The sequence below is a fragment of the Entelurus aequoreus genome, linkage group LG17, assembly GCF_033978785.1.
Source record: "Entelurus aequoreus isolate RoL-2023_Sb linkage group LG17, RoL_Eaeq_v1.1, whole genome shotgun sequence".
NCBI lineage: Eukaryota > Metazoa > Chordata > Actinopteri > Syngnathiformes > Syngnathidae > Entelurus > Entelurus aequoreus.
This window is the reverse complement of record NC_084747.1, coordinates 42799254-42813640: the sequence shown is the minus strand read 5'-3', so window position 1 is coordinate 42813640 and position 14387 is coordinate 42799254. Positions and strand designations below refer to the sequence as shown.

At 38.2% G+C, this 14387-nt stretch overlaps 1 protein-coding gene across 1 annotated transcript in view; it reads right to left on the bottom strand.

Moving 5' to 3' along the window:
• The window catches only part of oxct1a (3-oxoacid CoA transferase 1a), a 118985-nt gene extending 106413 nt beyond the window's left edge, over positions 1-12572 (bottom strand). The window contains exons 1-5 of the mRNA XM_062024256.1: positions 12377-12572; positions 8462-8570; positions 6375-6465; positions 3902-4037; positions 177-326 (exon numbers count right to left, since the gene is read on the bottom strand). Coding sequence (XP_061880240.1) covers positions 177-326; positions 3902-4037; positions 6375-6465; positions 8462-8570; positions 12377-12475 — 585 coding nt within the window. The 5' untranslated portion in view covers positions 12476-12572. The remainder of the gene's footprint in view (positions 1-176; positions 327-3901; positions 4038-6374; positions 6466-8461; positions 8571-12376) is intronic.
• Between the last annotated feature and the right edge of the window lie 1815 nt (positions 12573-14387).

Sequence of the window (14387 nt, the reverse complement as noted above, 5' to 3'; positions counted from 1 at the left end):
ATGGTAGCACTATGAGTCCAAAAAAATGTTTTGGAAAATTAGTATGACAGGGTTGTTTTAAGAAGATTACACATTATTAAAAACATGTACACATTTTACTCTTAAGTCCCAAAATGGTGCATCTCATAAACTACGCCCAATTGTAGCCTAACAATGTCTATTTTGATTCATTTTACCTCGCGTTTTTCACTGGCAATGGCAATGCTGCCATCCTTGTTGTACTTAATAGGCGATCCTCCTTCCTGGATCAGTGTGCCATAGCCGGTAGCGGTGAAAAAGGCAGGAATCCCTGCACCCCCAGCTCGGATTCTCTCTGCTAGGGTGCCCTGTGGGGAAAGTGTGGCATAATAAGAGGGGGAAACAAAAAAGTGAGACTTAACAGTACCTAATATTTTCCCCCCTCTTTTCAGCAATTACATTGATAAATCTTCTCAAGACACGATACTTGGGATGTGCGATCGATCAGCCGCTGTTCAATATGGCTATTGCCAATTGATGTCTTTTAATGCCAATCACTACCACGATCACATGTGGCTGAGTCCGAATTTATTGTTAGTCCCCTGGCTGACAAGTGGACCGAACACAGTGTGGAGCCGCTCCTAGGCCAATAATACCGTTAATTCGGGACTATGAGCCACTACTTTTTCCTATGCTTTGAACCCTGCTGCGCCTTGTAAAACGGTGCGGATAAATTATGGATTTTTCTTCAATAATAAGAACTAATAATGTTTTATGTTCGATAGTTTTCATTAAACACAAGCAGAGACACTGAAAAGGTGTGTAATTGTTTGTGTTATGGCACCACTTTTTGGACGAGTTGGCTCACTGCAGGTGCTGCAGGGTGACGTCAACAGTATTTCCTTCTGTTTTGTGCTTTGAATCGGAAGTACAAGTGCCGTTCCTTCAGTCTTCTAGTCGTCCATAGCGTTCCTACTCGTATGGATTCATCACTCCAAGCAACGTTTGTAGGTTTTACAATATAACTAGAACTATTCATCCTTACGAGGGGTGTTACGGTATTGTAAATACCGCGGTATTTTGGTTTAAATTAATACAATAATACCGTGAAGTTGGTGTGTAGTTTTTTCCGGCGCTTTAACAATGGTCGGGTCTTAAAATGAACTACATCTCCCAGAATCCTCTGTGCAGTGCGGGTCACCAAGGTGGGGGCGTGGAACACCGTAAGCAAGAAGTAAAGCGTGTTCGTAGTCGATGAGAGGAAATGTTTTTGGACATTTCCTGAAAAAGGTTTTCAAAATCTATGCATAACTATTTGAGTTATGTTGCTAACAAACAAACAAACCCTAGTGAAAACATAACCTCTTTGGCGGAGGTAAGAAAGTCTGCATTCTGCAAAGCAATACTTTCGTCTCAAGCCAGCTGGTGTAATCACCCCAAAAAAATGTTCAACACGGGAAATATGAGGAAACTGAAAAACTACTTAATAAATCCTCAATCCATCCATCTATTTTTCTACTGCTTGTCTCTCGATGTCGCAGGGGGGCTGTAGCCTCTTCCAGCTGCACTTGGGCGGAAGGCAGCATACGTCTTGGACAAGTCGCCACCTCATAAAATGTCTTCCAGGAAAGATATTTGAAGCCAGAGAAGCCAAACAACAGGTTGTGAAGTATTTACATTATTAGAAGTGAAATTGATTATAACCTTTTCTAAAAAACAGTATGTTCCAGACTGATATAAACATGTCCACTGTGGAGGACACAGTTAATAAAAAAGTAAAAGTTGATGTTTACACGGTCAATTTAAAGACAAGCAACTGTAAGGTTTATTTCATATATTTGCTTGAAACAGTGGAAGTTCCTGATCAATTATTTGCACTTAAAAATATATATTTGTAATAAATATGATTAGAACATTTTAGGATTCTGTTTGTGTTCAATTACAGTAAGTGTATTTATGCAAAACATTCCTGCCACTTCACTTTACACACTAACATTTTTAAGTCTTTTTTTTTTTTTTTTTTTTACATATACCACAATAATGTCGTATTGTGGCCTTAATACTGTGATAATATTGTATGGTGAGATTTAATACCGTTACACCGCTAATACTCACTAAACCATCTCATGTGTGATGTCTGTAGGAGTGTTTTGATGCATATTTGTATGTGCTTTCGTAATGTAATCCAGCTAGCGTCGTTAGCATTAGCTAATATGCTAACACGTTTACGAGTGTCTGTATTAGTATTATTAACTTACAATGGCATTTTTTTTGTATTGTTTCAGTTTCACAAATTCCTCGAAAAATTCACTAAAAGGTCACCGTTGGGTTATTGAGTCTGTTTAGCTGATTGGAGACTTGGTTCCGCAGCTAGTGGGTCCATTACAATGACTTTTGTTTTGTTTGATCAGCCGTTTTACTGCCAGTTTTACAGACACTATTTCGAAACAATTAGGGTATATAAATGAACGTTTACAAAATCTTTCTGTGCAAATAACTAATTCCACAACGTATATAACTGTGGCCACGGTGCGGCTATATATGGAAAAAAAATGTCTTCTAAAATTTAGTGGGTGCGGCTTATACAGTATACCGCTGCCCTCTATATAGTTTCGAAAATACGGTAATCACCTCCATTACAGCAAATAAACTGCATTTCTTAGTATCTTAAGAATCACTGTCAGCATGATTAGGGGAAGAGGCTAAACATGTTACACACCAAGAGAAAGCCAGGAGCAGGCATGCTTTTCGGTAAGCTAAGCTAGCTTTAAACAACACCAAGAAATAAGTGCTTCGTAAACTTTAAAAAGTGTAGATGGAAACTTGTTGCAGCAGAAAGCAAGCAGCTATTAACAAGAAATTATCAAGTACATTAATAAGGGTCTATAGAGACGATAATATAACAACTGTCGATACCAGAGGTATTATTACTATATGATCAATACAAGAGTGATTAGATAAATATTAGTATTTTCTTAATATCATTTTTCTATTTTATTATTTGTTAATAACTCCAGGAATAATTCCTTGGACACAGGAGGAATTTGAGGGCAAAAACCAAAGGATTTAAATGGAGTAGCCAATAGTAGTTTTTGCTTTTGTTTAGTTATTTTGTACTCATTACTTTGCTTTGATGAAACAATAAAAGAAAATAAGTAACTAGTTTGAATATTGTCTTTTAACTGTCAATAGCACTGACCATAAATAAATTGAAAAATGTACATTTACATGTGATCGGTATCGCTAACGGCCGATCTCACTCATGGAAGATCAGTATTGGAATCGGCAGGTAGCATAAAACCCTGATTAGAACATCCCTAGACGATTCTATACAAAATATATTTGTATTTGTATGAAGTCGGGACCCGGGTTGGACCACTCCTCATTCATCAGTCTGTGACGTCTCTGCGTACATGAAAGAGGATCCCCTGCTGGCCCGACTATGGACTGCACTCTCACGTTATTAACCGTATCCACTCGGCATCCATTCACTGGTCACCCAGCGGGGGATCCCCACATATACAGTCCCTTCCAAGGTATCTCATTGTTCCCATTGGGTTGAGTTTTTTCTTGCCCTGATATAGGATCTGAGCCGAGGATGTGGTTGGGGCTTGTGCAGCCCTTTGAGACATTTGGGATTAAGACTATATAAGTAAACTTTGATTGATTGATATAGCAGTAAGGATTTACTATCCACTGAAAATCTATCCATCCCATCCATTTTCTACCGCTTGTCCCTAAATGACAACACATATGAATCACATCCATTGTCTAAATAGTAGGCAATATAAGTGAGTACACCTCACAATGACTATGTGCAATCTAAGGCTCAAGAGTCAATAATTTGATGCACACTGACTACTCAAAGTATATACAAGTTTAATTTATGTAGTAGTGTCCCTTGAGAAGAGATAATCCTTCATAAAAATGTTTTCCAACCTACCTGTGGAGTCAGTTCCACCTCCAACTCTCCAGATAGATACTGTCGCTCAAACTCTGCATTCTCCCCGACGTAAGATGAGATCATTCTCTTGATCTGCTTGGTCTGAAGGAGCAGACCCAGGCCGAAGTTATCCACTCTGAAGAAAAAAAATAGAACACATTTGACTTTCAGAATGCTTATGAATCGTGTACATAAACAAATAAAGTCCTTTACAAAAGTGAAGTATCAACATCTAGAGTACCGGTAACTCTAGTCCAGAGATGGACCAAATACAATATGCCAAAGCTTTTCACTTGGCACGCCAAACATCACATAAATATATTGAAACCATACAGAAAACTGCTCATTAATGGAGGAGCTACATTGTGAGTGAATTAAACTATCTAAAGAAGGTCATGGGGTGAATAGTATTAGTAACACACACCACTGATATTTGTAATTTTGTAAATATATTTATTTTGTTATTTTTTTATTTTATTTTATATCAATACTGGCCTTACAGTGTATGCTGAGAAGAATTCTGGCCTTTGGAATAATTACATTCTGTTAATTTGATGCCACCTTGTGGTTTGGAGTGAGATGCACAAACTTGTTTGACAATTACAATATGTTGACTTTGGCTCACAATTTCACAATACAAATAACATGGTTGCACATTCAACAAAACCAAAGCCCACAACAGAAGTCTTACCCTATTTTGTGAAACAAAGGGTGTGAAGTAGGGCTGGGCGATTATATGATTGTGATCGTTGATCGCGATTAATTTGAGTTTGATCATAATGATTAGCGGTCAGCATATTTCCTCGATGAAACATGGCGGAAAAGTCTTTTGGAAGTTAGAGCAGTAGAAACAGTAGGGAAGCAACAATGTTTGGTATAATCCAGCAATTATTAACCGTGATCGTGTGTGTGTCTGTGAATGTGTGTGTGTGTGTGTTTGTGTGGAAGTGTGTCCATGTGCGACCTCCCGTTCCACGATCTCAAAAGTGAGGCTCGTCACGACGTAATGAATGTTCAACCAGCGATGTGCCTCTTCCCCTTACACAGCTGGAAGTGCAACCCAGAAGAACAAAATTAAGAAATATGTCTAACACTAGCATAGAAGTTGAAACACAACATTTAAAAAGGAGCAGTGGCTATCGTGACGGTTTTTACTTTCACTATCTGCTGTAGCGCACCAATAATCCTACCCTGAATGCGGACTTGCAGGCACTCAGATCGTCTATTTGACTGTGTTGATCCTGACTGGGAGAATCAACACACCCACTAATTTAATCAGAAAAGGCATTTTTATATATAAACATTTTTAATCAGACTTTTTGTTTACGTGTCTGCAAAGATTCTACTCCTCTGACATGACATGTACTTGTACATGTTCTTTTTGTTTCTTTGTGGATAAAAATTTAAATAAAAATTGTTTCTGAAATAATCATTAAACTTGTTTTATGTGTTGGTATACATTATTTTACAGTACCTTGAATTCAAACTGCACTTCAATGTAATTTCATTCAATATAAGATACAGAATGAGTTACAAAAAAAAAAAACCTGCTTGTTTGCCAAAGCACTGGTGAGAAGCACTGATGTATAAAAGTAATTGAAGAATACAAATAGTAATTTACCATTTGAAAGTGTTGTTTAGTAAATGTTAACTTGAAATAAAAGTCTTATAGTATTCACTACACCAATCATACTTTGTTTACTGCAGAATGTTTGGGATGACAAGCAAAAAAAAAAAAAAAAAAAACTTTGAGAGGTGAAAAAGTTGTTCTCTTTACTCCCACAAAACGTACCAAAAAAGAAGCAAAACGATGGGTCTAAAACCAGGTACAAACCGTAGCGTGGGTTACCTGTACTGTTGCACCTCTAGTAAACACAACTACAGATATGAACAAAATGACAGTTGTCAGCTGTTATCATATCTGTTATCTCTATCAAACAAGGTGGAATTGTCTATTACAAGATACTGCAGTAATAAACAGTAGTGATCTGGTACCTGCTATAATCCTGCACGGGACAATCCGCTTTAATAAAAAAAGTCATAAATTGTGATATTAATCGAGATCGGATGATATGAAAAAAAATATCGTGATCATTTTTTTTGCCATATCGTCATGTCCTATTGTTTTGTTTTGTCTTCATAAAGCTAAGGCACCAAAAAAGGACAATTACTACAATAAAATGGACATCACTTGATTGCCTCTTTATTTAGACTAGATTATCCCAATATAAATATCATTATTATTATTATGCCTCCTTATCATGTGTCACAGACAATAATGAAAAATAATATCTTAGTGAAAGCAGCTGTCTAGCCAGAAAGCAGCTGACTTTGTGGAAAGTGCAAAAAACATTGTGCACCCTACTAGCACTGACACAAATAACACTGCAATGCAAAGTAGGAAAAATGTCAATACTGCAATATATACATATACATATCAAGAATGGGTGCATGAAGGGTCAATATCCCTTACCCGGCATTGTTGCTGACTGCAGTGAGTCCCTTCACGCCGGTCTTCAGTAAACTGCTGATGAGATTCTCAGGAATGCCACATAATCCAAAGCCTTTGATAGAGGACAAATAGAAGAAATATGTAAGGTTTTTGAACCAATCCAAGTACTTTACTGAAAGAGAGAGCTACCAGGTAACACATTGAGACGTTTTCAATGATGTCTTTTAGCCATCCGACTTTGTAAATGACTTACTATGATCGATATTTCTTTCACTGACATCAATGGTAAGACTAGTTAAGGCACGACTGCACTGAAAGTTTGCTGTGTCGATTCCAATTTGCTGTTGCCAATGGCATAAATAGCTTGCTAGCTGCAAGAAGATGTAGCGTTTTCAATGTTAATACAGGATAAATCACAACACAAGGCTAATACATCTAATAGCTTATTGACCCTAGAAAAAGATGGGGTGTCTTATATTTGGGGACTTGGGAAATGTTGGACCGTCCATATCTTTGTAATGGGGTGGATTTACAAAATTAGCAGGGAATCATGTACATATTTCTCCTCACTGTACGTGTTTTGACTGGAATCACGCAGCAGATAGCATCTGTGAGAACTTATCTTTGCATGCAAAATGACATGGTGGTGGCTTCTGTAAACACACCTCTAACTCATAGTACAACCTGAGTAACTAAATAGCAATAACAGCACAACAACAATCGTAACTATTATATTATGACACAAATCACAACACATCAGTATGGCACATTAATGAAATTACAATTTTCACACCCAAAACTGCAAAAAAGTTTAGATGATGAGAATTACACATGCAGATGTAAACATCATCAAAGAAAATAAGATTAAGAATCCAGATTATATACAGTAAAATACCAGAATATCTACTATTGTAGTTTTTGCACTCCAGTGCGGCTATTTTGCAAGATCTGAGCGTTAAAAGAGGCATGTGTGATGCGCATTTCTCTCCCTGCATGGGCTCTCTTCAACGCGGCAGGACAGGACAATGGAAAATGTTTATAGTTGTCTCAGGTGACCGGGCTATAAATATGCGCTGGGGGATTTGTGTAGCAGACATAGTTAATGCTCGCATTGCAATAATGAGGTGAACCAATGACCAAATACACTATAGTTGATGTTTGTTGTCATAACAGTAAACTTGACGTCAACATGTAAACAGAAGTCTGACACAACAAATGATTCAATTCAACAAATGTTTTTATTAAGGTTTTATATACATGCTGTAAGTATATATGTAATGTAGTAAAGGTCACATTTATAATAACATTTAATATTTATGTATTTTGATCATCTTAAGCATACACGGAGCATTAATTTCAAAAACGCATCACGACGTTTGCTTTTTTTTTAACAACATCACTGATTATTACTCACTGCAGACTTTATGAGAGACAACAAACATAATAAAACACCACTTACTGTACAATGTCTGCTGTCATTAAGATGCTGATTGATAGAATGTTGTTATAGTCCCGTTTAGATGAAGAATGACTCATAATCGTTGCGAAGAAAAGGAGGGTTGAACCTAACGTCTTTTCGTGTCATTCTCGCCATTTCCGGGTGTTGTATGGCTGTCAACGTTGACCAACTTGTAAGACTACGTCCTCATCCTTCTACTATCCAGGTGAGAAGCATGATATATGATCTACAATAAACTTCCACGAGCATGGAAGCGAGGAAGCCGTTTACCACTCAAAGATGTCAATATAGGCACACAAGCTTGGGATCACGGCGCCGCTTTAAATAGTTTGTCTGCATTAGCGCTTATAACAGCAATATCACTAATACTTAATTAATATTCAAGTCACGACATGTAAATGGAGTATTGTTGGCGGTTTTTGGATGGTTATTTATTGGGTTTCATTGGCTCTGTTGTAAGAGGACTTTTATTTACGATTTAGAATGCAATAAAAAAATATATACATTCGTCGTCATGTCTGTCATAATGATTGTGAACGATTGGCAAAATAAAATACAAAAAGTACAGTTCCCCTTTAAATCACTGTTCTACACTATACACTTGAACAGGCTTTTTTGTGTGTTAGGGGGGTTTGCACGTGGGATTTACCTCCCACCAGTACAGTTGCTCCGTCCGGGATGTCTTTGACCGCATCTGTCGGATTGGAGTAGAACTGTGAACTTCTCTGGTTGGAGGTAGAAATGTAGCAGCTGCATGTCTGTGAATAGCAGAACAAAGAGATGCTGTAAAACTGCATAACAAATATGTTTACATGGTAAACTGTGGCAGGTTGAAGTAGATTACAGCAGCCAAGGGCATGGGAGGTAGCTAATATGTTTGCACTGTGTAAAGAGCTCATTTAGTTTACATTATGTGGAAAGAGGAAGATAAGATGAACAAATCCTGCAACAAATGGGACTGAACTAAACTCCATCACAAGAGGGTGCTTTCTACATTCTACAAGAGGGACATGAATTGGAGTACAGGACACTGATCGCTGACTTTGTGGAGTGGTCTCAGGCGAACCATCCGCTCCTTAATGTGGACAAGACCAAGGAGCTGGTCATTGACTTCAAGAAGAAAATGACCCCTGTGGAGCCCATCAGAATCCAGGGCTGCGAGGTGGCAGTAATGGGGCAGTAAAAGTACCTGGGAGTCCACTTGAACAGCAGACTGGACTGGGAGGCAAAAGCAAAGCTGTATACAAGGAGGGCATGAGCAGACTTTTTTTCCTGGGGAAGTTTAGGTCCTTTAATGTGTGCAGCAAGCTGTTGGAAATCTTTTTTCAGTCTGTTGTAGCCAGTGCCCTGTACTTTGCAGTGGTTTGTTGGGGGAGCAGCCCCAGCAAAAGGGACTTAAAACGGATTGACAAACTGATCCAGAAAGCCGGCCAATCTATTGGCACGCAGTTGGAGGCATTTGTGCCGCTTGTACCCGTGATCTTGTCCTTTCGGTCATAACCCAAAGCTCATGACCATAGGTGATGATAGGAAGGTAGATTGCCCGGTAATTTGAGAGCTTTGCCTTCCGGCTCAGCTCCTTCTTCACCACAACGGATCAATACAGCGTCCGCATTACTGAAGACGTCGCACCGATTCACCTGTCGATCTCACGATCCACTCTTCCCTCACTCGTGAACAAGACTCCGGGGTACTTGAACTCCTCCACTTGGGGCAAGATCTCCTCCCCAACCTGGAGATGGCACTCCACCCTTTTCCAGGCGAGAACCATGGTACTGTAATATTGTACATGGTAATTGGGATTTGTTATATATTGTATACATTATATAAAAACATAATATAATATAATAATATAATATATCAGTATATATTATATACTGTGTATATATAATAGGTAAATATTACATATGTTAAATTTTTTATTGCTACTATGGTACATTTTTAGTCTATTAAATAACTGCATTATGCTTTCCACCCTTACCCTTTCCACCCTTTGAAACTGAGCTACTGTGTGGAGCAATTTCCCTTGTGGATCAATAAAGTTTGTCTAAGTTCTAATATTTGGCTACCTTGAAAGGCAGACTATAGGACACAATGCAATGCAGTGCTACACTATTGCAAAATACAGTTATTCACATTTTGCAACACCGATTGGTGTCCTGTCCCCATTTTAAAGCAAATACCATTGACCCATTATTGACTATGTTTGCACTGCATGGCCCCAAAGTTGCTTCAATGAGATGACCTAGTTGATATGCATAGCATGTAAAAGCAAAACAGGCAAACATAATGGAAAACATTCATTAGGCAGTGTTTTTCAAACACTGTGCCACGGCACACACACTAGTGTGCCGTGAAATACAGTCCGGTGTGCCGTGGGAGATTATGTAATTTCACCTAATTGGGTTAAAAATAGCCCTGCGATGAGGTGGCGACTTGTCCAGGGTGTACCCCGCCTTCCGCCCTATTGTAGCTGAGATAGGCTCCAGCGCCCCCCGCAAACCCGAAGGGGGATAAGCAGTAGAAAATGGATGGATGGGTTACAAATATTTTTTGCAAACCAGTAATTATAATCCGCAAATGTGCCGTTGTTGAGTGTTTGTGCTGTCTAGAGCTCGGCAGAGTACCCGTGTAATACTCTTCCATATCAGTAGGTGACAGCAGGTAGCTAATTGCTTTGAAGATGTCAGGAACATGGTTTGTCGTGATCACAATATGCGGTAGGCAGCGTGTAGGTAAAAGGGTATCTAACGCTTAAACCAAAAATAAATAAAAGGCGAGTGCTGCTAAGAAAAGGCATTGAAGCTTAGGGATGGCTATTCAAAACGAAACTAAAACTGAACTGGCTGCAGAGTAAACAAACACAGAATGCTGGACGACAGCAAAGACTTAAAGCGTGTGGAGCAGACGGCGTCCACAAAGTACATCCGTACATGACATGACAATCAACCATGTCCCCACAAAGAAGGATAGCGTCCGCACAACTTAAATAGTCTTGACTGCGAAAACAAAGTAGGTGCGGGGGAATAGCGTTCAAGGAACACATGAAACTGATACAGGAAAATACCAACAAAAGAGGAAAAGTCACCAAATAGGAGCGCAAAACACTACACCAGTGGTTCTTAACCTGGGTTCGATCGAACCCTAGGGGTTCGGTGAGTCGGCCTCAGGGGTTCGGCAGAGACTCCGCCGCAGCAGTCAAGACACACCAGACTCATGAATTCATTAACGTGGACCCTGACTTAATTAAACAAGTTGAAAAACGTATTCGGGTGTTACCATTTAGTGGTCAATTGTACGGAATATGTACTGTACTGTGCAGTCTACTAATAAAAGTTTCAATCAATCAATCAATCGTGTAAGTAAAAACTTCTCCCTATCGGCGTATCTGTACTGTAAAGTTAAAATTTGAATGACAATAAAAAGGAAGTTCCCTCTAATTTTCCATCTCATTTGCAAGTGTGTAATTTGTTATGAGTTCATGCACTGTGTTGGTTATGTTCTTTGAACAAGGTGATGTTCATGCACGGTTCATGTTGTGCACTAGTAAAAAAAATATATAACTTTGTCCTGAATTTGAAGAAAAAAAAAAAAACATTTTATTTTTCACTAAAGAAGGGTTCGGTGAATGTGCATATAAAACTGGTGGGGTTTGGTACCTCCAACAAGGTTAAGACCCACTGCACTACACACAGGAAAACACCAAAAAACTCAAAATAAGTCACGGCGTGATGTGACAGGTCTACTTTGAGACAAGAGCTATAGTGATGCATGGTTGGTTATGGTTTGAATTAATATCCAACACTTGCCGGAACAACTTTTTACTGTCAACATCGGCTGCTGAGTTTTATTTTTCAATGATTTCTGCTGGTTTATGTGCCTCGTGATTTTTTCAATGAAAAAAATGTGCCTTGGCCCAGAAAAGGTTGGAAAACACTGCTTTACCTACTCAGTGGCCTAGTGGTTAGAGTGGCCGCCTGGTAGGTTGTGAGTTCAAACTCACATACCAAAAACTATAAAAATGGGACCCATTACACCCCTGCTTGGAACTCAGCATCAAGGGTTGGAATTGGGGGTTAAATCACCAAAAATGATTCCCGGGCGTGGCACCGCTGCTGCCCACTGCTCCCCTCCACTCCCAGGGGGTGATCAAGGGGATGGGTCAAATGCAGAGGACAAATTTCACCACACCTAGTGTGTGTGTGACAATCATTAGAACTTAACATTAAAGTTAACTTAACTTTAGAGCACACCGAAAGGGACAAGCGGTAGAAGATGGATGGATGGAGTTAATCTGTAAATGGTAGTGGAGGTGAGTTATGCAAGCAAGCACTTGTGACCTCCAATGGCATAACTTTTCTCCATAAAGCACAACACAACTGTAACAGAGCCATAATTATTAGCCAAATGTAACTGTATAACATTGCAAAGTGTGACAAACAACATGATGACGTTAGCCAATATTTACAGAGAGAACTTACAATGCAATGACAATGATATATAGGGGGAAATGTGCAGGATCTGGTCTAAAACAATAGTATGTACAATGCATGCACATACCGACCTTGGTCAATGGACGCTTGTCAAAGTTGAACACGGTTCTGCAAGGACCAGACAGGTGTTTTAAAGTATCGGCTCGACACAAGACTCTCAAGGCCGCCATGTTTAGGGGGCACACACACGCCGGACGGTAAGGGGACAAGAGAGGCGTAAAAACAAGAGCCAGTCACAGCTCTTAGCATGAGGCTAACAGCTTTAGCTTTTAGCTGCAGTCACTATTGGCTGGAGCATCAGTGGGGCTGGTGCTTTGCTGCGTTCGGGTTATGGTAATGTAGAGATGCACGTTTTTAAACACTGTAATTTACACGTTTTCTGCCTGTATTTGGTGTCACATATATATATTTATACGTTTAAAGTTGATTAATGTTGCTCTAACCTCGTCAAAATCATATACACGCGCAATCAGACAACGTTGAAGTTGATAGGAAATTATTTTCCCATGTTTTCGTTAGGGCTTGAATGCACCCGCTCCTATTTCAAAAATGTCCTTTGTAGTCCGTGCCAAAGATTTATTTGTTTTCTCTTTCCTTGTTAGATATGAGCAGCAGTTATTTTGATTGCCCAAAATTAAATTAGATGTATTTCACTTCATATTATCACTGTATTTGTATTATTCACATGTATTTCACTTCATATTATCACTGTATGTATATTATTCACATGTGAATAATGTTGTATAATAGACTGTATTTATATTATTCACATGTGAATAATATAAATACAGTTTATTATACAGCATTATTATTCACATGTATTTCACTTCATATTATCACTGTATGTATATTATTCACATGTGAATAATGCTCTATAATAGACTGTATTTATATTATTCACATGTGAATCCATCCATCCATCCATTTTCTACTGCTTATTCCCTTTGGGGTCGCGGGGGGCGCTGGAGCCTATCTCAGCTACAATCGGGCGGAAGGCAGGGTACTCACATGTGAATAATGCTGTATAATAGAATGTATTTATATTATTCACATGTGAATAATGCTGTATAATAGACTGTATGTATATTATTCACATGTGAATAATGTTGTATAATAGACTGTATTTATATTATTCACATGTGAATAATGCTGTATAATACACTGTATTTATATTATTCACATGTGAATAATGCTGTATAATAGACTGTATTTATATTATTCACATGTGAATAATGCTGTATAATAGACTGTATTTATAGTATTCACATGTGAATAATGCTGTATAATAGACTGTATTTATATTATTCACATGTGAATCCATCCATCCATCCATTTTCTACTGCTTATTCCCTTTGGGGTCGCGGGGGGCGCTGGAGCCTATCTCAGCTACAATCGGGCGGAAGGCAGGGTACTCACATGTGAATAATGCTGTATAATAGAATGTATTTATATTATTCACATGTGAATAATGCTGTATAATAGACTGTATGTATATTATTCACATGTGAATAATGTTGTATAATAGACTGTATTCATATTATTCACATGTGAATAATGCTGTATAATAGACTGTATTTATATTATTCACATGTGAATAATGCTGTATAATAGACTGTATTTATATTATTCGCATGTGAATAATGCTGTATAATAGACTGTATTTATATTATTCACATGTGAATAATGCTGTATAATAGACTGTATTTATATTATTCACATGTGAATCTATCCATGCATCCATTTTCTACCGCTTATTCCCTTTGGGGTCGCGGGGGGCGCTGGAGCCTATCTCAGCTACAATCGGGCGGAAGGCAGGGTACTCACATGTGAATAATGCTGTATAATAGAATGTATTTATATTATTCACATGTGAATAATGCTGTATAATAGACTGTATGTATATTATTCACATGTGAATAATGTTGTATAATAGACTGTATTCATATTATTCACATGTGAATAATGCTGTATAATAGACTGTATTTATATTATTCACATGTGAATAATGCTGTATAATAGACTGTATTTATATTATTCGCATGTGAATAATGCTGTATAATAGACTGTATTTATATTATTCAC